This window comes from Neovison vison, chromosome 8, assembly GCF_020171115.1.
Source record: "Neovison vison isolate M4711 chromosome 8, ASM_NN_V1, whole genome shotgun sequence".
In the NCBI taxonomy this organism is placed as follows: Eukaryota; Metazoa; Chordata; class Mammalia; order Carnivora; family Mustelidae; genus Neogale; species Neogale vison.
In genome coordinates, this window is record NC_058098.1 from 56011611 (window position 1) to 56037442 (window position 25832).

A 25832-nucleotide genomic window follows, 5' to 3' on the forward strand; every position below is an offset into this window, starting at 1 on the left:
TTTCCCATTTGGCGAAAGAAAAAAGGATTAAATGGAACCTGGGACCGGTAAGCGTTAATGGCGGATGTATCATGGTGTCTGCTCCCAACCTGTCTGTGGATTAAGATGTGGAGATGGACCTAAACCTGGGAGTCGGTGGAGACACGGCAAGAGGTAGAGTTCTCACGTGCACAACCTCAGCAGGAAAGGGAGTCATCTCTCCACTTCCTGAGGGAAAACAGCCCTGTTCTAGCACCACGAGGGGTTGGGGTATCTCGTCCAGAGTTGCTCTTAGCACTGTGGATATTTTGAGCCAGATGGGGAGTGGGAGGAAGGGGGTTGTCCTGGGCGATGTAGGATATTTAACAGCATCACTGTCCTCTACCCGCTAGATGCCAGTAACAGGCTCACTGTTTTAGTTGTGACAATAATAAATATCTCCAGACATGGCCGAATATCCGCTGGGGGTCAAAATTGCCCCCAGTTGAGAACCACTGCTCTAGGGTTAACCTGGTCCCATCATGTCCAGTGTGATTAACGTCTACAGACTGAAGGCATGACAGGAAGCCAGAGAATGAGAGAGGCGGGAGAGATGATGGTGGGCTGGAGGAGCCTGGTTCTTAAAGAAGGTGGCATCTGAACAAGGCCACAAAGGATGGGTAGGATTTGGCTAATCTAGCTCGAAGGACAACGCTCCAGGGAGAGGAAACTGTGTTCAAAGGCAGGGGTGTGCCCCACTTGGTCATGCAGGTATGCGTGCCCAAGTGCCCAGCTGAGGAGCGAGTGGGAGCTGAGATACAGCCCACCTTCCCATGGCCAAGCCACAACCCTGGGCACTGAGCTGTGTCAATCCAGAGGAAGGGGAACCTTTGTCTTAGTACAAAGGTATCTCGTGTGTCCCCCACCTCATGGGCTCATGGTACCGTATCTGTCCAGAGGGGGCCTTCCTCTACTGACACACACGTGCCACAGAGGTCAGCCAAGGCCCCACAATCGAAGCACACCCTGGGACAGGAAGGAAAGGCAAGCCAGCCAAGTAGCTGCACTCTGTCAGCAGCTCTAGCTTTCTCCAGCCCTGGTTGGCCCCATGGCGTTCTCTCCACTCTGACTGGTCTGTGGGGAACCCCCACCCCCACCCGCCACTGGCCTGCAGAGGCCCTGCACAGAAGAATGAGAAGGAAGTTCTTTCAAGAGCTCAAAGTAGGCTGAACGAAAAGGAGAAGGCAAGCTCTGAGAGAAGAGCCTGGACCTGGAGATGGACCGCAGCCAATGTGCATGGGTTCAGATCACTGCTGCTGCTACCCCTCCACAGAAAGACCATGTGGACAGGCTGCCACTCCGCAGGGAGGACCCTCCACCAGAGCCCTGCCCCTGCCTGCAAAGAGACTTTCAGAACCTCTCGGTTCTCCCTCGCCCCATCGTTTCCCTTCCTTGGCTCATCATCCATTCAGCCGTGGGCTAGTACAAACCAGGGTGCAGGAGATCTTGGGGATACTGGAGGATCATCACAGGGCATGATTTGGGTGCGGGTCATTTTAAGAGCCTCACAGGACGAGCCCTCAACTTCCACCTGGGCTCTCCCCTGTAAGTGTCCTGCCTGAGCTCACAGAGGTCCGAGGTCCCGGTCCAGGGATGCTGCTGGTTCCCCTCCTACTTCCCATTTCACAGTCTACCACCTCTCAAGGGAAAGGCACACCCCTCACCCATCCCAAATCTTACCATGGTGCATTGACTTGAGAGGGAAAAATGTATGGTGCAATGAAACTACCACCTAAATCCTTGTATCTGTGTAGAGGAAAGGAATGACTACTGACTGGGCAAATTCACGAGCTTCCAATTCTCTGCTTTCATTTAAGCGAAGGGTCTCTTCTTTTGTCAGCAGATAGATTTTTAATGACCCACCCATAGGGTCCTAGGCATGTAACTCAAAAGGAATTTATAAAATTGACTGACAAACACCTTATATTCCTTGGTACTTATGTGAAAAGGCTTCTGAGCTCAGCTCTTGCATCTATTAAAACACACACACACACACACACACACACACACACACCCCTATACACACACGAACAAATTAATGCTGGCCTGACCTCATCTAGCAGTAACATTCATCCATTGATATAGGAACTAACTGGGGCAGGAAAATATCTTCATCTCATTAAGAAATGTATTTCCAATTAAGCTTTATTTTTTGCTTTCTTAGTATCTATTAAAATTCCTAATAGCATTTGTTTTGATTAATTGTATACTAGTTGTCATGGTACAAATCCAGACAAAATATTCTCTAACAGAATCTGTGGTCACAGTAAATTTTAAAAAAGTAATTCGTTTTATATACATAGCTTTTGGAGGGAAGTATGATAGGTGATATATAAAACTCACTCAGTCATAAAAATAGATGAGGATAAATTTCTATCGGAAAAGTAGAATGAAAATATAAACTGGAGGGGAAAAAAGAAAGATGACATTGTTCCTACTGTTACAAACTTCACTTTTTTTTTTTTTCGTTTTTTCGTTTTTTGTTTTTTAAAAAGATGGCAGTGGGTATCAATTGCTATAGTACTTCATTTGGAAATACTTTTCAGAGTTCTGAAACAGTTTTATTTTTCAATGTCAATATTTACACACATTAGAGAGCACACCCTATGTCACTATACTATGAAAAAAAATGCTCCTACAAATGTGCAAGAGGGGTACCTAGATTTCCACCATTCTTTTAGGAGTCTGCAATAAAAATTTTAGACATCCCCCCCCCCACACACACACACAAGGGCCCCCAAGTCTGGCTCTTGCGTGCAAGGAACCTACCTAGAATAAATGCGAAACCAACCAAACTTTGAATATGTTCCTACATCTTGGGAGACTTGAGGGCATTCTCCACGTTGCGCGGCTCTCCCCCGCCCTGGGTTGGTGGGAAATGGGCCAAGGAGATCTCCCTCCATCCAATCAATACTCTCCACTCCAGATACCCTGTCAGGTCCCGGTGAGCCCTGGTTTGCCCTCGCTGTCTCCGCCGCAGGGTTCCTCCCCGAGCCCCGGGCGCCAGCGAGACCCCGGCCCTCACGCCCACTCTGGCTGGGCAGCCTTTGCACGCATGAACACACACAACCCTCTCCCGACACCCCGACCCCCAGCGCCCGCGGTTTCCTACAGGTCAGTCCTCACTCCCAGCGCGGGCCGTGAGTTCTCTCAATTGGGTCTCCAGTAAGATGGGGATAGTCAGTAAGCCGGATGAGATGTGTACAGCGCCTGGCGCCGAGCCTGGCCTGCAGCCAGAACCCGGCACCCTATAGCATTCCGCAAATGCTAGCTAAACCTGCGATGAAGTTTGGGCTTCCTAGCGTCCCCATTCTCGGCGCCCAGGGAACCAAGGAGCATTCCCAAATTCCCCGGGCTCCTTTAGGTAACCTGCCACGTAGGGGCGATGACGACGCCCTCCTGCCACCTCTGGTCGCTCAGGGCGGGGGCGAGGAACCCGGAGCAGGGAGCTATGAGGTTATGCTCAGGTCACGGTCACGTGACCGCCACCGCATCTGGGAGTGTGACTTTCAAACCAGTTTTCTCTCCCTCCTCCCTCTCGAGCCCATCAGCCCCTTTCACACCAAGGGACCGTGTCAAAAGTCTAAGACCCTGAAGGGTATGGCTTCACAGGCTATGATTTAAGGGCTGGGGAAGAAAGGGAGGAAGGAGTGGGAAAAAAGAATCCGAGATTGAAAACCATGCTTAAGACCCGTTCTTTAAAATTTTTTCTGCCAAAGCAATTTGGCATAGCCATTAAAGAGTCATTTAAAAATTGTCATACTCTTAACCCATTCATTCCAGTTCTAGGGTGCCTGCCTATGGAAATAATCCCAACTGGGGCAAGGGTGTAGGTGCGCAAAAACCACCGCCTTGTTATAGAAACTAAACAATATATATATGAACTTGAATAGATTAGGGAATAAAAGAACAATAATCAGGTGTTTAAAATGGCGATTTTCAAGATTTTGTCACCGCATGGAAAATGCATGGGAAAAAAATAACCGTAGGGAATATTTGTTGAGTACTTACTATGTGCCAGGTGTTCTGCCAAAAAGTTTATATAGGTTGATTCTTACACCCATAGGAGACCAATTCTATTTTTATCTTCATTCTAAAAGCTGTGGCCTGGAGGAGGAACTTGCCTAAGGTTGACTAGCAAATAAAGCATGAAAATTGAGGCATCTAGTTTATCCAAAGGGCTTAACCGACAAGCGGCAGAAACAGGATTTAAACTCAGGGACTCTGAACCCAGCCTCTAGCCTCCAGCCTCTTAACTCCCATGCTCTTAACTACCTGTCACAGTGGAAAGGAATCAGGACACAGCTCTGTGCATGTACCAATAGGCCAGTAATGTGTATGCATACCCTCCACCACAATATATGCACAAAAAAATAATGGAAGGACAGACTCTACAGTTTCACAATGGCATCTCTCAGTGGAACAATTACCTGTGATTTAAATTTGCTTTATACTACTCTGGGTCTTGAAATTTTTCAACAGTGTGTGTGTATTAATGTAACAAGTAAATGAAATGCTTTATACGGATTGATTCCACTAAAAAGCCATGTGCTAACTGCAGCACAGTTTATCAGAATAAAAACTTGAGAATAACTCAAATGTCAATTACTGTCTGAATTGTTAAAATAAATTATAAAACATATTAGGTGCAATGATTTATAGGCATTGAAAATGAAATTTATAAAGACTAAGCAGTTCCATATGAGGAGTAAAATGGTAGGTGTATAATGCAAAGTTATTTGAATATTACTGTGAAATATGGAAAAAAAGAAGATAACTATATCAGGATGGTAAAATTATATGTGATTTATAAAAATTTTTAAGCACTATAATGTCTTCCTATTTCTTGTGTAATAAAAATTTTTCACTGAGTTAAGGGTCAGTCATTAGAATTTGCATGGACACGAGGGCATCTCTTTTGCCTTTCTGTTTTATTTCAATTCATTGCCAAAACACCCCTATGAAAATGGGCATTTTCTCTCCCACTTTACTGACTGGAAAATTAAGGCATAGAAAAGGTGAGTTACTTTGCTAGTAACCTAGCCAATGAATGACAACCCTGGTAACAGAACCCAGGCTTTCAATCTCCTACCCCAGGGCTCTGGCCTATAAACAACACAGATTCCCTTATGGAAGGACTGCACAGAGAGAACAGAAACCACTATTATTAAGACCCCAAACTGAGACCCAATTCCCTTTCCAGGAAAACAAACCCTATCTCCAAATACATGAAACAAACCAAAGGGTTAGGAGTCCAAAGGTGTGTTCAAGCCCAAGGCTTCCAGAGCCCAGTGGGCAAAGCTTCCAGAAGGCAGGAGGAGTCAGGAAGGCAGGGTTTGAGTGGTCTAGAAAGAAGGACATGCTGTAAAGAGCAAAGAGATAATCGGGAGATGGGGTAAGTATGGTAACAGCACAAAGTGCTAAGAAGTGGGGCTAAGCCCAGGGTTTGTGGTCCTGTGGCAGGAAAGCATCCCTGATAAGGAGAAAGGGAGGCAGGAATTTGGCTAGGCCTACTTGTGCCCATAGTCCATTTAAGCTCTGGCTACTGAAGATGAAGACGACCTTAATGGTACTTTCTGTAAGGAAAGGGGATGTCATTGGCCCAGAATGCCACAGGGGCTTTTCAGAAAAAAATAAAAATAAAAAGTCTTGCCTAGAGAGAGACCTGTCCAGCTGTCTGAGCTGACTGATGACCGGGTACTTGCTTCCCTATTTCTGTGGGGTCTGCGCAGTTTCTTTGGAACAAAGAAGGGGAGAAGCAAATGCTGTCCTGGGGACCTAATGGAAAAGCAGATACATTTTACACAGTAAAATGAGCTCGTGTCCCACTTCTGCCACTCCTGGTGCTGCCTGTGGGCTCTTCCATTGCAAACCCAGTACCCCTTTTGTGAAGCGGCAGCCGAGGAGACTCCACGCTCCCCATGGCCTAGGAAAGGCCCCAGGAAGGCGATAAGACTGAGAACCACATTAGCTGGAAAGTGGCCAGCAAGAAGTTTCCGCGGCACACTATAAGATTGAGGCATAGAGCACTTCGTAAACTAATGAAAGCCTATGGTGAACGACAGGGTTTGTCAATGAGGCCGATCAGATTCTGAATTGACGGGCAGCCAATAAATGAAACAGATGAGCCTGCACGGTTGGAGTGGATACAGAGGCTGAAGACACATTGGCTGTGTCCCAGCAACAGACGGGAGGTGTTTAGCAGCTAAAAAGGGAACCTGCTGCTTTACTCCAGAACTCTGAGTCACCAGGCCAAGATGTTCACAGTGAAAAGCTGTGATTTGGGTCCATCACATCCTGACTCCTACAGTACAGCTTTCTCTAGCCTTCCATTCCCCCTCCCCATTCCTTTACTGTACATCAAGTGTCTATGTACGCAAGCATATTGCGTTTTTTTTTTTTTTAAACTAAATGGCCAGTGGTATGTTTTGATCGACAGCAAATGGAAATGAAATGAGGAAAAATACTGATTCTATAAAAATAGCCCCTTTTCCATTAGTGGCATGCTCCCTTAGCTCTTACCTTTATAGCCCGGTAAGTTAGTTTGTTCTCATTACTGGACAAAGAAAGAACAACATGGAAATTTTACATACTTTCTTCGACTGGAGAATTTAATGTTTTTCATTATCATTGTACAACCAAGGACAATTTTATAATTTTATAAATTATAATTTTTAAATGATTTTTTGCATGTCACTGTTAGCTGTGGGGCAACCTGTGTTTAAGTAGGGACAAATTATTATTTTTTTAAAGATTTTATTTATTTATTTGACAGACAGAGATCACAAGTAGGCAGAGAGGCAGGCAGAAAGAGAGGAGGAAACAGGCTCCCCGCTGAGCAGAGAGCCCTATGCAATGCAGGGCTTGATCCCAACCCTGGGATCCTGACCCAAGCGGAAGGCAGAGGCTTTAACCCACTGAGCCACCCAGGCACCCCAGGACAAATAAATAAATCCTAGATAGTTTCAAGTTAAGACTCTTGATATTTAAATAAACTTGTTTAAAAAAAAAAAAAATGAGGTCCTGTGCCTTTTGTGTTGCAAGCCCTGAATGATCTCCCATTGTACTTAGAATAAATCCAAACTCCTCAAATGCCACCCAGGAGACCCAGTATGATCAGACATTGACCCTTCTCTCTCTCCTTCACTCACTTAGTAAAGTCCCACTGGCCTCCTCTCTACTTCTCAAAGCAGGAGAGCTTTTTTTCTGCCTGGTGCCTTATACTTGTGGCTCCTTCTGCACAGCATTTCCTTTCCTTCTGCTCACCCTTCCTCTCTGATGTAAGCAGGGCTGGCTCCTTCTCATGCTTTAGGTGCCCAGGGTCCTACCTGAGCAGAGGTCACAGAAGGCTTCACTGTCCAAAACTCTTGACTTTTTTATGGCACTTAGATCACCTGGAAATCACCAGTTGTCTGCTCATTTGGTGTCCCTTCCCAAATCCTGATCCCTCCCACTTGTGGCTCTCCCAGCCACATTAGAATGTTCTAGAATGCTCCTTTGTGAAAGCTGGGGCAGTAACTGTAAGGGCTGCAGTGCCTGGCAGTGCGCCTGACATCTGGTAACCATCCAGTAAATATCTGTGGAATGAATGAATGAATAAGAGGTCTGCTGATTCGAATTTGACCGAAAGAAAACTCAAGACTCAAATTCCGAATGAGGAAAGACAAGAATCTTCGAATATTCCCTGTGGCTCCCGCTTTTCCAGTTGGGTGCCAGTGCATCTTGCTTCTATTTTTTCTTCTCCTCTCTCCTCCCTCTCTGCCCGCTCCTTGCTTCCATACAAGTTCATTAACAACTGCTCTGTGCCAGTTCTGGGCTAGGTGCTTTGCGATGGACCCACCTTCCCCCCACCCCCACTCTGATCCCCAGCATAACCCTCAGACCCCCATTCTTTCCCTGGGCCCCCTCAAGTTACATGCTTTGTGCAGTCACCCACTGGTACCTCTTCTCTGTGGGCCTTCCCTGTGACTGAGCCCTAGCGTCAGAATACCCCAGGGAGGAGAAAGGAGGCATTCTCCAAAGATGCAGCTCTGGCCCTTCATTTGCTGACATGTTTGTCCCGGCAGAAATCAAATTTCTGGAGTGTCTATACAGCAAGTTTTTCATAAAATGAGTAACAACAATCCTATCTTTTCAGGTGTTTTCTTTGCAGTCCCAGGAGTCTTATTAGCTGATTAAGACCCTGGCCTGTTTCTTGCTTCCCTGAGCTTCAGATGCAAATGTGCATCTGGCTTTCTTGATCCCTTCCCTTCTGTAAGCACCTTCTGTAAGCACCAGGACATGAATCCATGAGTCAAACATCACCCTCTCTGGTCTTATCTCCCAGTGACAGACGGAATGGGCTCAGTTCCATCATTCCAGGCTATGTGGGAGGGTGTGGTGAGCTGGGCCAAGGGTCTGTCCAGACGGTCTCTGGGAGCTTGGGTCCCTCGTGTTGTGTCTGTAGGGAGAAGTGCAGTAAGGAGCCCACCGCCCAGGGAAAAGGATGCTGCCCTGCAGAAAAGGTCATCGGGTGAGCTGTGGGATTGTCCAGGAGCATGTGGGGTGCTCTGACATCAAGGGTCTATCATGCTTCAGAATCGAGTTTAGGGAGGTCGGGGCAGGAAGTGAGACTCAATCCTTTCCCAGTGCTAGCAGTGACAGGCATGATTTCAGAGATGAGGTAATAGACGGGGAGGGTACAAGGAAGGACACAGAGGAGTACAGAGGAAGGGGGCAAAATCTTGAGCATTTCCCAGGGGAGCTCAGCAAAGGGCTGCACTTGCTCCCCAGAGGTGTGGGGAGTTGTGGTTGACCCAGAATAGATCTGCTGACCCACTTCCGGGGTCCTGGGACCCTAGAAACCAAGAGGAAGCCCTGCAGCATTTTGTAATCTGCTGGTCTATTTTCCCTGCCTCCTCTGGTTCCAGCAAATGCTCAGACATGCCCTCCATTTCTGCCTCTTCGGGCAACTCAGGATTGGAAAATGTAGGCTCTCCCTTCACCAAGTGACCTTTGGCAACAGGATTCCTGGGTTCCTGGGGCAGAGGCTTTAGTGAGGGGCACCGCCTGGCTCTGGTGGGTGTTCAGATTCCCCCAGCCCTCCCCCAGCGGGGAAGGCGCGATTGTGTAGAAGCAGCCTCCCCCCATAGCACCACAGCTGCAAACAGCTTCCCTTGCACCTCAGGAGAAGTGTTGAGGAGGAGAGTGGTAGGGAAGGGTTGCACCTGCCTGCGGTTGTAACAGTTTGCTCCTTTTGGCTCTCAGGGGCCCAAGGAGCTTATAGGAGGTACACGCCTACGTGAGGGTAGGACAGTTAATGCTAATAAAGAATGTGTGTACTTTTGGTTTGGGGTTTAGGGTGTTTTTTGTTTTTTGTTTTTAAGATTTTGTTTCATTTAAAAAATAATCAGTATTCAATGTAGGGCTTGAACTCACAACCCTGAGATTGAGAGTCATAGGCTCCGCTGACCAAGCCAGCCAAGTACCTGTTTGTACCAGTCAACTGATCGGAAATGTCCCGTGCAAGCGTTTCTAAAGCAAAGACCCCTGCAAGAGTGCAGCTGTTGGGAAGGTGACAAGCAGCCTGCCCCACAGGTCAGGGCTGGTGCTGAAGGATAAGGTTTGCATCTCCCATGGCTGAGGCCACTAAGGAGGACCCAGGCCCTCCACAGCCCCCACATTTGCACCCAGGTTCAAAGTAAAGCCCCTTCCATTCGTTTCTCAGGGAGGGAAGAATAGTAGTAAACCCACAGATTCCTAGTGAGGTGGTGGGGGGTGGAGGGGGCGTGGTGGACACGGTCCTGCTTCACCTCAGACTCCTCCCACCTTGCAGGATTTTCTTGTCAAACACCATCCCTGGATTACAGTCCTGGGATTCCCTTCCCTTGGCCCCCATCTCACATATTTGGCTCTTGCTATGGCATCTAAGGGTCAAAGAGAAGAGAGACTCTGGAGGCCTCCATCTAGAAACCAGAGGCAGGCTGGGAAAGATGGTTGTAACGGTAGATGTCTGCTCAGAACACACTACGTGGTCACGCCCAAGGTCAGCACTAAAATAACAGGGCAGCAGGAAATGCAAGTAGGAAGAATCGAAACACTGTCCCTGCCCGCAAGAAGCATTGTCTAAAAACAGGCCGAGTAGAAAAAGCAGCTGACAGTAAATAAAGGTGGGGCATGAGAAGTCTTGCAGCCAGGGACTGTGGGAGGGCAGGCTTCCTTAGCCACCAGCTTTTGTTTTGCTGAGGGGACATTATGATGGAGGAGACTGGAGCCCAGGTGTTGAGAGGCTAAGGGGTAAAAGTCTGAGGAGAAAGAGAAAGTATCCAGCAGCCCTGGGTGAGAGAAAAGTTCGGAGAAACAGAGAGATGTTTAAATGGAACTTAAGGGAGGGGCGCCTGGGTGCCTCATTGGGCCAAGTATCTGCCTTTGGCTCAGGTCATGATCCTAGGACCCTGGCATCAGAGCCTCCCATTGTCTGGCTTCCTGCTTGGGGGGAGGCCTGCTTCTCCCACTTCCTCTCCTCTCCCTTTAATTTTCTGCTCCCTCTCTCAAATAAATAAGATCTCAAAAAAAAACAAATAAAATAAATGGGGCCTAGGGTAATTGGGCCCCACAGGCACTCTGTAGAGCTCTCCTCAACTTCCTGTCACACTGTCATGAAATCTCTGTCAGTTGTTTTGGAGGTGAATTAATGTCAGGGGCCCCAGTGATGACCTTAAGGCAGCTCAGAAGGCCAGCACTGGGGCAAGCCAAGGGGGTTCAGATACTCCTGGATTACAGCAGAAAGTGGGGTCTGGGTTCCCAGGAAGGGAGGCGGCTGAGGGCTCAGGCAGCTGCAAAGGGAATGGTTTGCTGGGCCTGGAATGAGAGAGAGGGGGAAGAGAAGGGGGAAGGCTCTGAGGGGAAGAACACTCTTATAAGGAAAAACTGTAAGATGAAGCAAAACTGACAGAAAGCCTCACGCCTGGATGAGGGAAAGGATTTCCTGGGGGACAGGGAGGGGGAGAGGGGTAAGACAGAAGTCACTCCTTCTCGTCTCTTCCAGCCTGTGCATCAAGGAATTTGACCTATTTCACAAAAGGGCTGCATCGATTATTTATCATCTCTCACTGGGATTCTCAACAGGGCTCCTGCCTCCAGTCTCTCCACCCCTCCAATGTGTTTTCCACACACAGTGACACTAGCATAATTCATCTCTCATGGTTCCACTCCTGTTTCAAGTCCTTCAATGAACCCTCATCACCCACCCAGCAGAATTAGCCTAATTCAGGAGCAAGCCCCACTGCATCTCATAGTCAGGTTCTGTCCATCTTTCCAACCTCATCCGTTGTCCCATTCCCTGCATCCCTCATACTTCATCACACTGAACTATCTGTAGTTCCTCTAACACCACTTGCTTTTTCACACCTCAGGACCTTTGCATATGTTTTCCCCCTTCCTTTGCTTGAAGTGCTTTGTTTGGCTCAACTGCCAGCACCCCAGAAGCCTTCTGTGACCTTCTCTCCCTACACCATATTCTCATATTACCTCTTCCATAGCTCTAGGTGAGCGTGAGACCTTGTATCATTACCATGACCCTAATCTGTTGATGTGTCAATAACTAAAGGACAGGACCCCATTGTATCCTTTGCAGTCCAGCAACTAGCAAAGGGTCTAGTTCATTGCTGGCATTCAGAAAATGTTCAGTAAATGACTGAACTCACAAGTCAAAAAGACCTACCTAGTAGGTCTCTGCAGAGAAAGTCTAGCTGACAAAGACCCCCTTTTCTCTAAGAAGTGCCCCCAAGATGTTAGCTGGACCAAAGGGGAGGACATCTAATCCGAGCTGGGCTACATGGATTCCTTCTCAGGAAAGTAGAATCATAAGAGAAGTTTGTTTCTGGAACTATACCATGTAAACTTTAGAATGTAAACTTTCTGAGGTATGTATATCCTACTGTTGAAACTGTGCAGTAGAGAAAGTCACTCTTAAAAGAAAAATGAAACAGCCTGATAGAGGATTTTGGATGGCTTTCTGATTCCCAGGTCTAGCCCTCTCCTGAGACCGTAAGAGTTTCCTATTCCCAGGCTTTGTGAGACACCCTGATTTCTAATACCTGCCCCCTACTTCATGTTTGGACTTCACAGCATTCTGTCCCTGACCATGTAAGCCCGACTTTGTCCTTGACAGAGTGGCTTGGGGTTTCTTTTCTTCAAAAAAACCTTTATTTTAATATATAAATTACACAGGCATAGATTAGACTGTAAATCAACATAAACTTACAGAACTAGCAACTAATTTACAGGCCCAATGCAAAAGGAAAATGTGAGAATCCTTTGTTCAAGAAGTATAGGGAGAGTCCTAAAGATAAAGTTTTTTTCTTTCTTCTGGGGTCTCTCTTTTGACTTACGGTATTTATTTGCTCTTTAATGGATAAGTAAATAAAACTTAGAATTTTCAACCATTAACATGAATTTTATCATTTTTCTTTATATAGTGCAATACCTATATGGAGAATCACCAAAATTATACAATCTGTATTTCTTGGCTTCTCCCGGAAGATCTTTCAAACTGGCCAAAGAAATGAGCCTAAGTTCCCCTAAGCACTGAGCTGTCTGATGGACTGGGATACTTTCTGGGGCAAGTACAGACCTTTATAAGGTCCTCAAGTTCCCAACCTGAGTCTCAGGCACAGCAAGCTTGACAACTGCTGGGTCCTCCTTCCCACCAGCCCCTAGATTTATGTGCTATGCCCCCGCTGGGGTTAAGGGTCAAGCCAAACAGCTCCCATTCCAGTAGACAGAGGAGTCCCAGGTAAACCTCCACACCAGGATGTGCTCAGTATGGAGCGGGCAAGAGACCCAACCTCACCAGGTCACTTGCTGAATATGCCGCACAGCTGCCATCCTGGGGCAGAGATGGCCACCATTATGTTCAGCACTGTGACTCGGCAGAGCCTGAGCACATCCCTGAGCCTCCCTGCAGGCACACCCAGCCCTCACCAAAGGCAGAAGCAGCAATGTGGACCAGGTGAGAGGGGGAAAAGTGGGTCTCGGGCACCAGCAAGCTGGGAAGTGAGTGGCCAGGAAGCCATCCCAGCGAGAAGGGTAGGCTTTGGTAGCTGGTACAGTGCATAAGCCAAGACTCCAAGCCCCCAGCCCATGCTCCAAAGTCACTTACAAAACACAGTTTCAAAGATAAAACTAAGAATTTCAAGTCACTGGCTACAGAGCATTAAACCTCAAGGACTAGGCTTTTTCGCACATAGAACCCTATGTGACTATTCCAGTCACGCCCACGAAGTTGGCCTTGTCCAAAAAAAGATCGCTAAACTTCACTAAATAAGTACAGAAAGCAGAAGCAAAAGAAATAAAACACACTTCAGATAATATTAAAGAATTTTAGAGCACTCAGACCCACAAATCATTAACATCATTCACATCTCAACCAAAGGACAAGCTAAAGAGCAAATTTTACTCTCTTCAACTGAGACTATTGAACTGACCAGAAGATTCAGTATGTATGGATAAACAAGAATTAGATTTCTAAGCATTTTCAGGTTTTATTCCAAAATATGCCTTTAGCTATCCCAAGGGTATTTCATGAAAGAAGACAGAATCCTATCAAAGAAACAAAGAGGAGGAAACCTGACTAGTTTCCTTTGCCCTAATAACATATGCTTTCAGTGGCTTAGCAATTCAACCTGAATTTCACTTGGCAGAGGCCTATATGAAAAACTTTCTGTTGGCATTGGCTCCAAACAAGGCCTCTCTTATTTCAGGCATCTTTTGTTGGGCCAAGAGATCCAGTCGACTTTCTAGGGTATTGGAAACCTTTATTCTCTGATTGCCACTGTAGATCTCCACACCTCCAGCTGTATTCATAGCCAGGTGCACCTCTTGATCAATTTGGACTTCCACACATTTTTGGGAAACTATCATGTACTCGGGGATGGCTTTTTGCACCGCAGCCTCCACCAGGAGGATGTCCTGTGGCCTGCAGCGGACAATTACCACAGGCTCAAGCAGCCGGAGCAGACCCTGAAGCACTAGCTTATCCAGCAGCCCCTGGTAGATTTCTGGATCTGCCACAATCCTGCTAAGTCTCAGCTTTGCATCATTCAGCAACTCCGAGATGAGGTCATCTCGGGCTCTCAAGACTTTCAGCCTGGCCTGATTCCTCATGGTGGACATCTGGATCTTCTTCTGCTGTTCTATCTGCTTCTCCTTCTTCTCGTAATACTCCATAATCTTCAGTCGTTGGGTTTGCACAAGGCGTCCTTTCTCAATGTTGAACTCTTCCTCAGACTTGGCATCTATTTCTTCTGCCTTCTCATTGGCTTCCTGCTCAATGAAAGCCATCATGTGCTTAATCTGCTTCTGCACATCGACATCACTCAAGGCCATTGTTGCTTCTGGAAAGGGAAGAAGAGGGGGAACTTGCAGGCCCTCTGGCTCCTTGGATTTAGGGCAGAGTTTCAGGAATAACTCCAGAATTCCACTTCCTTGGCTATGGAGTGCAGGAGAGAAGGAAGGAGAGAGTCAGAGTCTAAAAGGAAGGATCATGGTGAACATCTAGTCACTGCTCATTTCACAGATGAGGAAACTGAGGCCGAGAAAGGAAAAGCAACCTATCCCAGGCCATACCCTGTAAGGACAGAGACATGAACCTGGGTGCGCAGAGTTCTATCTCTACTATACTCACCACTTTTTCATCATCAAATAATAAAAACTTAGGGCAGACTTAGTCCAGAAGTTTTTTTTTAGACAATGATGGCTTAGGACTCATATAGCAAATTGAAGGGATGAAACACCAAATTAATACATAAATGGGTAGTATAGGCCCATTTTGGGCTGGCAAGAGCTAGGGAGAATGCTAAGAAATTCATGGTCAGACAGGATTCAATCCAGGAAAGCTGCCTGGAGGCAGAAGGGTATCAAGATCCCTTAGATAATGCAGAGGCAGAACACTGGCAGACAGATGGTGGCACCTTGGAGAGAAATGGGAGGTGGGAAGGGTTGAAGGTAGTCTTTTCATTGCAAGTGTTTTCCAACTCTAGATGTACATCTGAATCACCTAGGGAAACTTTCAGAAAAACAGATTTCTAGGCTCCACTAACAGACTACTGAATTAGAATCTCTGCCAGTAGGGTCTGAGAATCCAGATCTTAAAAAGCCTTCCTGGAAAAAAAAAAAAAAAGGTCTTCCTGTGATGCTTAATGAGCTCAGGAAAATGATACATGAATAAAATAAGACTAACAGCAGCAAAGAGAGAAAATATTTTAAAAGAACCAAACAAATTTTGGAGCTAAAGAATATAACCGAATTGAGAAATTCACTGCAGAAGTTCAATGACAAACTTAATTTAGAGAAGAATGAACCAGCAAATTCAAAGACAGCTCATCTGAAATTACCCAGGCAGACACACACACTAAAGAAAAAAGAAGAAAAAGAAGAAAGTTAAGAAAGCCTAAGGGACACGTGGGAAATCATTAAGTGAATCAATATATGCAGTATGAGATTTCCTGTGACAGAAAGTATATTTGAAGAAATAATGGCCAAACACTCCCCCAAGTCTGAGGAAGGAAATGGACATCCAGGTTCACAAATGAAAATACGAAAGAAATCAAGTCTTGTCACTAAAATCAGTCAACAAAATATAAAGTAAGGCAGCAAGAAAGGAAGAGGGGCAAAAAAGCTACAGGACATACATAAAACAATTACCAAAATGGCAATAGCGTGTTCTTCCCTATAAATAATTACTTTAAATGTAAATTGATTAAACTCCCTAGAGTGGCTGAACAGATACACATTTTTTAAAAACGCAAATATATGCTGTCTACAAGATACTCACTTTAGATGATGCACATAGGCTGAAAGTGAAAGAATGGAAAAAGATATTCTGCGCAAATGGTAACCAAAAGAGAGCAGGAGTGTCCATACTTATGTCATACAAAACAGACTTTAAGCCAAAAACTGTCATAAGGAAAAAAAAAAAAGACATATAATGATGAAGGGTCAATTCACCAGGAAGATATAATAATTATAAATATATATATACATACCCAATATCAGAGCCCCCAAAATATGAAGCTTATGTCAGAACTAAAGGGAGTAATAGACATCAATGCAATAATATTAGGAGATTTTAATATCCTATTTAAATAATGGATAGAATATCCAGACAGAAGACCAACAAGGAAACAGAAGTGCTTGAACTAAAATATAAACCAAATGGGACCATCAGACACATAGACAGACATATCCAGAACAGTCCATCCAACAGCAGCAGAATATACATTCTTCTCAAGCACATGGGGAACATTTTCTAGCACAGGTCATGTAAGGTCATAAAACAAGTTCTTAACAAATTTAAGAAGATTGAAATCATACCAAGTATCTCTTCTGACCACAATGGAATGAAACTGGAAATCAAAAGAAGAAGGAAAAACTGGAAAATTCACAAATATGTGGAAATTGAACAATACTCTCTTGTACAACCAATGGGTCAAAGAAGAAATCAAAAGAGAAATTAGAAAATATCTTGAGCCAAACAAAAATGAAAACACAACATAATCAGAACTTATGGTATGCAGGTAAAGCAGTACTAAGAGGGAAGTTTATAGCAGCCAATGCCTATATTAAAAAAAGAAGAAAAATCTCAAACAATCTATCTCTACACCTCAAGGATCTAGAAAAAGAAGAACAAATCAGCCCAGAATCAGAAAAATAAAATAAATAATAAAAATTCGTTCAGCGCTTGGGTGGCTTAGTCTTATGAGTGTCTGACTCTTGATTTCAGCTTGGTTCATGATCTCAGGATTGTGAGATTGAGCTCCAAGTCAGACTCCACACTGGGCACGGAACCTGCTTGGGATTCTCTCTTACTCTCCCTCTACCCCTCTGAATGAATGAATAAATAAACTAATAAATAAACAAATATTTTTAAAAATAAAGATTAAAGCAGAAATACCTGAAACAAAAATGGAGAAAAATCATTAAAACTCCAAGTTGATTTTTGAAAAGATAAAATTGGCAAACCTTCAGCTAGATTTAAAAAAAAAAAAGATTCCAATAAAATCAGAAATGAAAAATGAGTACTACTGCAGCCACAAAAGTAAAAAAGGATTATAAAAGACTACAATAAACAGTTATATAATGACAAACTGAAAAACCCAGAAGAACTAAATTCCTAGAAACATACAACAAACCAGAAACTGAAAATCTGAACATACCTATAACAAGCAAGGAGATCAAATAAGTAATCAAATCTTTCCAATAAACAAAAGCCCAGGACCAGATGGCCCATTGGAGAATTCTACCAAAAATTAAAATATTAATGCTAATCTTTCTCAAACTCTTCCAAAAAACTGAAGGATGGAGAACACTTTGGAAGTTTTTTCATGAGGCTGGCATTACCCTGATATCAAAGCCAAAGACACTGCAAGAAAAGACCACAGGCCAATATTCCTAATGACTAATACTAACAAACCCAATTCAACAGCACATAGAATCATACACCTTAGCCAAGTGGTGTTAATCCTTGTGACACAAAGATGGTTCAACATACAAAAATCTATCAGTGTGATACACCACAGTAACAGAATGAGGGATCAAATCATGTGATGATTTCAACAGATGCAGAAAAGCAATTAACAAAATCAACATCCTTTTATGATAAAAACACTCAAAAAATAGGAATAGAAGGAAATTACCTCCATATAGGACAGGCCATATATGAAAAGCCCAGAGCTAACATACTCAACAGCAAAACACTGCAAGATCTAAGTCTTTCCTCTAAGATCAGGAACAAAATAATGATACCCACTTTTGCCACTTTTATTCAACATATTTACTAGAAGTCTTAGCTACAGCATTTAGACAAGAAAGAAAGCAAAGTTTTCTAAATCAGAAAAAGAGGTAAAATTATCTCATACCTTGTACCCCATATCTAGAAAACTTTAATGATTCTTAAAAAAAAAAAATTAAAAAGCCCAGCTGGAACTAATAAAAAAATTCATCAAGTTTGCAGGATATGAAATCAACACACAAAGTCAGTTGTGTTTCTGACTAACAATGAGTAATGCAAAAAGGAAATTAAGAAAACAGTCCTATTCAATATAATGCTAAGTAAAATAAGTCAGTTGGAGAAAGACAAATAACATGATTTCACTCATATGTGGAAGTTAAGAAACAAGACAAGTGAGTAAACAAAAAAGAAACAAAAAAACCCACTCTTAAATACAGAGGACAAAGTGGTTGCTTTTTAGAGAAGAGACTGGTGGGGGGATGAGTGAAATAGATCAAGTGGATTAAGAGTAATGAGCACTGATGCACCTGAGTGGTTCAGGGGATGAAGCCTCTGCCTTTGGCTCAGGTCATGATCTCAGCGTCTTGGGATCAAGCCCCACATCGGGCTCTCTGCTCAGCAGGAAGCCTGCTTTCCCCTCTCTGCCTGCTTCTCTGCCTACTTGTGATCTCTCTCTGTCAAATAAATAAATAAAATCTTAAAAAAAAAGAGTAATGAGCACTGAGAAATGTATAGAATTGTTGAATCATGTATAGAATTGTTGAATCATTGTACACCTGAAATTAATGTAACAGTGTTCATTAAACTTGAAAAAAATTAAGTGAATTGATTAATGTAGGTAAAGTGCTTAGAACAATGCCTTGGCACATAGAAAGTGCTGTTATTATTTGCGTTACTAAAAGAAGAAAGAAAAAAATCCCATTTACAGTATCATCAAAAAGAACAAAATACTAGGAATAAATTAAACAAGGATGCTAAATGCTTGTACACTAAAAAACTACAAAACACTGATGCAGGAAGCTAAATAAGATACAAATAAATATAAAATAAATATAAATCTCATGTTCATAGATTAGAAGACTTAGTATCAAGGTGTTCAGTATAACCAAAGCCATCTACAAATTCAATGCAATCTCTATCAAAATCCCAATGGCATTTTTTGAAGAAATAGAAAAACAATTCTAAAATTGACATGGAACCACAAAAGACCCTGCATAGCCAAAATAACCTTGAAAGAGAACAAAGCCAAAGCCTCACACTCAGGAGTTCAAAACGTACTACAAACCCATGGTAACTGAAACAGTACGGTACTGGCGTAAGGACAGAAATACAGACCAATGGAGCAAAACAGAGAGCCTAGAAATAAGCCCATGCATACAACATAACATAATGTTTGACAAAGGGGCCAAGACTACACAATGGGGAAGGACAGTCTTTTTAACAAACCGCGTTGGAGAAACTGGATATCCACAAGCAAAAGAATAAAACTGGACCTTTTTTCTTTCACCATACACAAAAATAAACTCAAAATGGATTAAAGACTTACACATAAGACCTGAAACCCATAAAACTCCCAGAAGAAAACATAGGATAAAGTCTTCATAATAAAGGTCTTGGCAATGATTTCTTGCCATGACATTCAAGCCCAGGCAATGAAAGCAAAACAGACAAACGGGACCACATCAAACTCACAATCTGCAAAGCAAAAGAAACAATGCCGTGGTGAGGCAACCTGCAGAATGGGAGAAAATATTTGCAAACCATGTATCTGATCAGGGGTTAATACCTAAAATATATAAGAAACTCCTACAACTCAACAGCAAAGAAAAAAGAAAAAAAATTTAATGGGAAAAGGATTAGATGTTTCTTCAAAGAAGACATAAAATGCCCAGAAACTATGTGTAAAAAATGCTTAACATCCGGGAACTGCAAATAAAAGCCAAAATGAGATACTACTTATTTATTTATACTAGTTAAGATGGTCATTGTAAAAAAAAAAAAATAGCAAGTGTTGTCAAGGATGCAGGGAGGTTAGAGCCTTTGTATACTATTGCTGGAAATGTAAAATGGTGCAGCAGCTATGGAAAATAGCACAGAGGTTCCTCGAGTAATTAAAAAAAGCACTACTGTATGATACAGCAACCCCACTTCTGGGTACTTATCCAGAAGAATTAAAATCAGGATCTTGAAGAGATGGGGCGCCTGGGTGGCTCAGTGGGTTGAGGCCTCTGCCTTCGGCTCAGGTCATGATCCCAGGGTCCTGGAATCGAGCCCCGCATTGGGCTCTCTGCTAGGCAGGAAGCCTGCTTTCTCCTCTCTCTGCCTGCTTCTCTGCCTACTTGTGATCTCTGTCTGTCAAATAAATAAATAAAATCTTAAAAAAAAAATCAGGGGCGCCTGGGTGGCTCAGTGGGTTAAGCCGCTGCCTTCGGCTCAGGTCACGATCTCAGGGTCCTGGGATTGAGTCCCGCATTGGGCTCTCTGCTCAGCAGGGAGCCTGCTTCCTCCTCTCTCTCTCTGCCTGCCTCTCTGCCTACTTGTGATCTCTCTCTGTCAAATAAATAAATAAATAATATTTACAAAAAAAAAAAATCAGGATCTTGAAGAGACATTAGCACTTTTTTAGACAGAGTTTACTATAAAAACTATTCACACCAGCCAAGATATGAAAACAACCTAACTGTGCTTCCAACACCAATGAATGGATATAAAATATGTGGTACATACACAGAATGGAGTATTATTCAACCTTTAAAAAAAAAGAAAATCCTATGATATGTGGCAACATGGATGAATCTTGAGGATATTATGCTAAGTGAAATAAGTCAATCAGGGAAGGACAAATGCTGCATATTCTATTTGCATGAGGTATCTAAAGGAGTCAAAGTCAGAAGCAGAAAGCAGAATGGTGGTTGGCTGGGACTAGGGATGGGGGAAATGGACAATCACTGTTTAATGGGTATAGCGTTTCAGTCACGCAGATCTAGGGATCTGTCATGGTACAATGCAGATACAGTTAACAATACTGTACCATATACTTAAAAATTTGTTAAGTGGGTAGATATCCTGTTTATATATATATATATATATATATATATATATATACATATATATTTTTTTAAACCACAATTTAAAAAAAAAAAAAAGAAAAGAAAAGAATGCCCAGAAAGTTGAATTACTCACCAAGTTTGGTGGTAAAACCAACCACCACTGGTGATAAAGACCAAGATTTGGTGTTTGAAATCCTGCAAACCGTCCCCTTGACACTGTACTTTTGGGGATGCCTGGGTGGCTCAGTTGGTTGGACGACGGCCTTCGGCTCAGGTCGATGATCCTGGAGTCCCAGGATCGAGTCCCGCATCGGGCTCCCAGCTCCACGGGGACTCTGCTTCGCTCTCTGACCTTCTCCTCGCTCATGATCTCTCTCACTGTCTCTCTCTCTCAAATAAATAAATAAATGAATAATCTTTAAAAAAAATCACTTTAAAACACTGCACTTTTGTAAGCAGAGCACAGTATTCTCTGCTTCTAAATAAGATAATTAAATGTTCTTTGGGGTTTTTTTTAGTCTTCCTGGGTACCCCCCCCTTGGTCACCAGCTTTAGGAGCCACTGTGAATGAAAGCGTAGAGAGTGGGATATTCGAGAAGCCTCAGGTGATGTTGTAGAGGGAAAAACGTACCCGACTTACCCAGTGTCCTGCCAAGGGTCAGCCTTTGCTCTGGCGCCGGGAGTCTGTGCACAGAATGTAGAACTTGGAACGCACACCGGAGCCTGGCATTGTCGCTTCCTTCTCTCTGCCGACGACCGTCCCAGTCTGACCAGGCAGCAACTCAAGTCCTAAGAGCCAGGCTGTCGCTGGGGAAGGCTGGCCAAGCCTGCCAAAAGGAGGCCTAGAGGGATTTCCTTAGCTCACGGGCCAGGTTGGGGGCCGCCCTTGCATCCTCAGAATCTCAATGCAGTTGGCACGAGGCAGGCTTCAGCTCTGGGGTGGGCTTGCTTTCTCCAAGCCCTCAGAAACAGATCTGTGTGTGAACCCGGGCAGCCAGCTTGTGCATTGACTAATGAAACATACGACTGTCACGTTGGCAGATCATGACCTTCCTTCCCTGTATGTGGGTCGCACGGGAAGCCAAATTCAAAGGCTGTTTCAGAAGAAACCAGAGCAAAGAAAATTTGCCAGACACTCTTTAAGAGTGCCGCACCCACCACAGGGGCCCCTGGACTCCCCTCCGGTCGGTGGGTGAGGAAGAACTTCCTTCCCAAGACCGGGCAGGGCTTCCACGGGCATCACCAGCTTGCACGGCATGGGTGCTGGAGTCAGATTTCTGGAATTCGGATCCTAGTTCTGCCTTGACCACTTCCATGACTTCGGGAAAGCAGCTCACACCTCAAAGCGTCCGCGCTCTCGTCTCGTGGAAGTGCCAACGGCGTCCACGTGGGGGGATCTTCATGAGGGGCAGATGGAAGGAGCCCGCGTTCAGCCTCACGCCAGCTGCAGGCTCCTCTCTGCACCGGCTGGTGCTGGTTCTCATTCCTACTGCTCGTATTACCAGCTCTTCTCAGCTTCAGGCTTCAGCCCCATCCCAGTCACTCTGTGTGTGTCGAGTACTTACAACTGATCGGATTTCCACTCCCAAAGGGACTGGAAACACACCCGAGTCTCACCTCCCGATGTATGAAATTTTGTAGCCCCACGTGGAGCTTGGGAACCTCCCAGCCCTCTGTGGCCCCCTTCCCCCACGGTCTCAGGTGACCAGCCACATCCTTGGTGACGGGGTAACATCCCAAATCCCAGGATGCTTGGGCAGAGCAGGGGGTGAAGTCAGCTCACAGGCTGGCACGCAGGACTGTTCCGTGAACCCGCTGTCCTAAGTTCCCGCCGCCTCCTGCACTCTTTCTTCAAAACAGCTTGTCAAGGCAGGACCTGACCAAGCGGCTGCAATGTGTCTGGCTGATAGAACTTCCAGTCTGTCTGGGATGGGGATTATAAGCCCACACGAGCCCGTGGCTTGAACAAAACAAACCAAGAAATGTGAAATGCACATGTCCGCTCTTGCTAAGGACACAGACCCCTCCATGCCCATGAGGCAGGTGGTCACTGGAATGGCACCCGCCCTGCCCTCCCTTGGGGCTGGGGACAGCATCCAGGGCTCTCCATGCCAGTTCCATTCTCGAGGACTATTCAGCACCAGGGCCCCCCTCCCCATCCCAGGGCACCAGCTCCGTCCCACCTAGCAGCTTTTTTAGATCATGCCATTCTCCAGGCTAAAAAGCCCTCTTCTGCTTCTCTCCGCTTACCTGAATCCCACCAGTATCTTCAAGGCCCAATTTGAGCCCCACCACTTCCTTGACCTCTGGGCTCCTCAGAATTATGACAGGATGGCCTATTTTCCAGATATAAGGCAGAGCCGGAGGCCGTGTCTTTTGTTGCTCCAATTACCCGGCTTCCTCGTCGAGGAAATTCCTTGAGGACAGGGCGCTCCTTCTCTGGCAGGGGCTGCATGGAAATAGGAACTGGTTAAACAAGGATGGATTGGATTAAGGGTGTGAGAGTAGAGCATGGGGCTGGAGCGGGAGGGGACTTCCTTCTTTTCTTTTTCTTTTTTTTTTTTGTCTTGTCTATGTGCAATATAACACACATTCAAAAAAGCATATCAAACATAAATGTATGGCTTAAGGAATTACTACGAGGCAAATATCCTGTAGCCATCACCCAGGTCACGCAATAGAAGCTTGCTAACACCCTGGAAATCCCTGCTCGTGACCTTGGGGAAGGGGACATTTTCGAAACCGCTGACTTGGCGTGCATGGGGCACAGGCGGGGTCCTTAAAGGAGGTGTGCGCTGGGAAATCTCTCTTCTCTGGCCCTCACCTGTGTGGTCTGTGTATACCCTGCCAAGTGCAGCATCCCCAGGACCACGATAGAGAGGAAGAGGAGGCAGAAGGGTCTGGTGGGCAAAATGCGTTCGTCAGTCTGGAGCCGTGCGCACACTGTGGAGCAAGTGTTCTGCATTCCTGCCGGGGTCTGTAAGCAAGTCTGAGAGCAGCCATGTCTGGGTGTGGGCTCCCTACCCTAGCCAAAGGAGAAGAAGCACCAAACATGGGCCTCCAGACCCGTGGAGATGACAGAGTGAGGGAGGGAAGGGGCTTTCCAGACCTTGGAGCACAGAGTAACTTGTAGAGTCCAGGAAGCGGGTGAGGAAATTTAGAATAATGACTCCTTTGGGGGAATTTCAAATACTAAATATGTGGCAAGGGGGCATCCCCCTTTTTTTTTCTTTTGACAAATAGAAAAATTTTCTTTTGAATACCTATTATGGACCAGACACTGGAGGTTGAGAGCAAGGCAGACACCAGCCCTACCTCCCAAGCCCAAGATGTAATGGGAAGGAGGAAGAGATGACCAGGTCCTCACCTGCTGTGTTAGGAAGCAGCAGTTGCCAGAAAGATGAATGAAGAGACGTAACCCCAAGCCCCCTTCCAAGCTCATCATGCACTCTTCTATGACATGTCACCCTTTGGACAGGTAAACTGGGTAGCGGGTGGTTCCAGACATACCATCCGTGAGCACAGACACCTCACTCTGGAGGCACCTCACAGACACCTACCCCAGAAAAGGTAGCAAGTTGGTAGTATTCATGAAGGAGAATTTATCCAAATAGACAAGAATCCCTCAAGTCGGCCTGGACATCTGATTCTAAGCAACGCCTTCGAGTTCCCAGAGAGGACCTTGGCTCAGAAATGTAGAGAGGTGCCTGGCACCCAGAATGGGTTGGGATGGCAGCCAGGAGAGGACGCAGGCTGCAGGCTTCAGCTGAAGGAGCCGTTGGGAGAGCAAGGGCTCATCCAGGAGGGAGGGGTCAAGACGGGCATGAAGCGTGGACCATTTCGGGGGGCAGAAGGAGTGAGACGGGCCAGAGACGGAGGATGCTGTGGGCAAAGGCACGATGGTAGGCATGTGCGAGAGGACTGGTCTGGGCAACAGCAGACAGGCCCACAGGGGTGAGTGGGCGTGAGCGATGTCCAGAAGGAAGGTTGGAGTTCTGCTGGGAAAGGTTTGACACGTCCGTGACTGAGAGCTGGAGCACCTGGGTAAAGGAGACTCAGCAAAGGCTTCCGAGCAGGGTTGGAACTTGGCCAAACCTGGGATTTAGGATGGTTAGCCTGACGGCGGCAGAGGCCGAAGAGTCGAGCTGTGAGTCAAACGCTGGGTAGAGATAGCCCCAGATGAGCCCCTAGACAAGAAGACGGGAAGGGGAATTTGGGATAAGAGGAGATGTGGTTGAGGAATCTGCCACTTTGATGACGCAGGGCTGGACCTGGAGGCACTTCCTGCTGCGTGGAGTGGGGTGGAGGTCCCCATCCCCCCCCCCCCGGGGTCTTCCTCCCCCCCCAAACCCTATCGCTCAGCTCAGCGAACAGATGTGGGAAAGTAGCCATTCTGCGTGCTGCTCCCTCAGAAGCAAGTTGAGGGCGGACGGGGAAGAAAGCAAGAGCCAGAGAGTTCATTTCATCAGAAAATAAAAGGAGACCCCCAGAGAGAGAATCAGAAGTGGCCATAAAGCTTTATCTCTGCTTCAGTGGCTGAGGAGTGATGGGCCACATACAGTTTCACCCAGGAATTCCATCCCAGGGGCAAACCTTCCGTTGGGGCCAGAGAAAGCGAGCGCCGGTAGGAGCCAGGCAGGTAAGATGAATGAGAGAACCAGGCAGGGCAAGAAATGTTCCTCCCCACACTTTACATTACGAATTCACAGCGTCATTTCTTCTTTTCAAACACCTGCAGAAAGGTTCCTTCAAAGCGGCTAGCTTCTCCCCAAGAGCAATCCGCTTCAAAGTTGCTGAGTTAAAAGGTTTTCAGTGATGGCTTCCCCCCAAAAGAGAAGCCCTTCCCTTCCATCCCTGCCTAAAGGGCCCCTGTCATCTTTCCTTCCGAGAACCACTCTCCTGCAGGGACTGGACAGCGGTCCTAGCCCCAGAAAGCTGCCTGAGGGGCTGAGGGTGAGAATAAGGTCAGCAGGAAGCCCTGGGGGGACACAAGC

The 25832-nt window shown here is 45.5% G+C and overlaps 1 protein-coding gene and 1 pseudogene across 2 annotated transcripts; one reads left to right on the forward strand and one right to left on the reverse strand.

Moving 5' to 3' along the window:
• Positions 1-5939: 5939 nt before the first annotated feature.
• On the forward strand, positions 5940-6220 carry LOC122915666 (annotated as a pseudogene).
• Positions 6221-13586: 7366 nt separating this feature from the next.
• On the reverse strand, positions 13587-21957 carry ATP6V1E2 (ATPase H+ transporting V1 subunit E2). 2 transcript variants are annotated; one of them, XM_044262417.1, is made up of 2 exons: positions 21479-21957; positions 13587-14488 (listed from the first exon to the last, which is right to left on the reverse strand). In XM_044262417.1, the coding sequence occupies exon 2, from the start codon at positions 14383-14385 to the stop codon at positions 13705-13707; it is 681 nt and encodes a 226-aa protein (XP_044118352.1). In that variant the 5' UTR covers positions 14386-14488; positions 21479-21957; the 3' UTR covers positions 13587-13704. The 2 variants fall into 2 exon arrangements, with proteins under 2 accessions (XP_044118352.1, XP_044118353.1); XM_044262418.1 differs by having other exon boundaries at positions 21470-21494.
• Positions 21958-25832: the final 3875 nt, after the last annotated feature.

Excerpts from the sequence above, each read along its gene's own strand:
- ATP6V1E2 (XM_044262417.1), bottom strand. The coding sequence starts at position 14,385 with ATGGCCTTGAGTGATGTCGATGTGCAGAAGCAGATTAAGCACATGATG.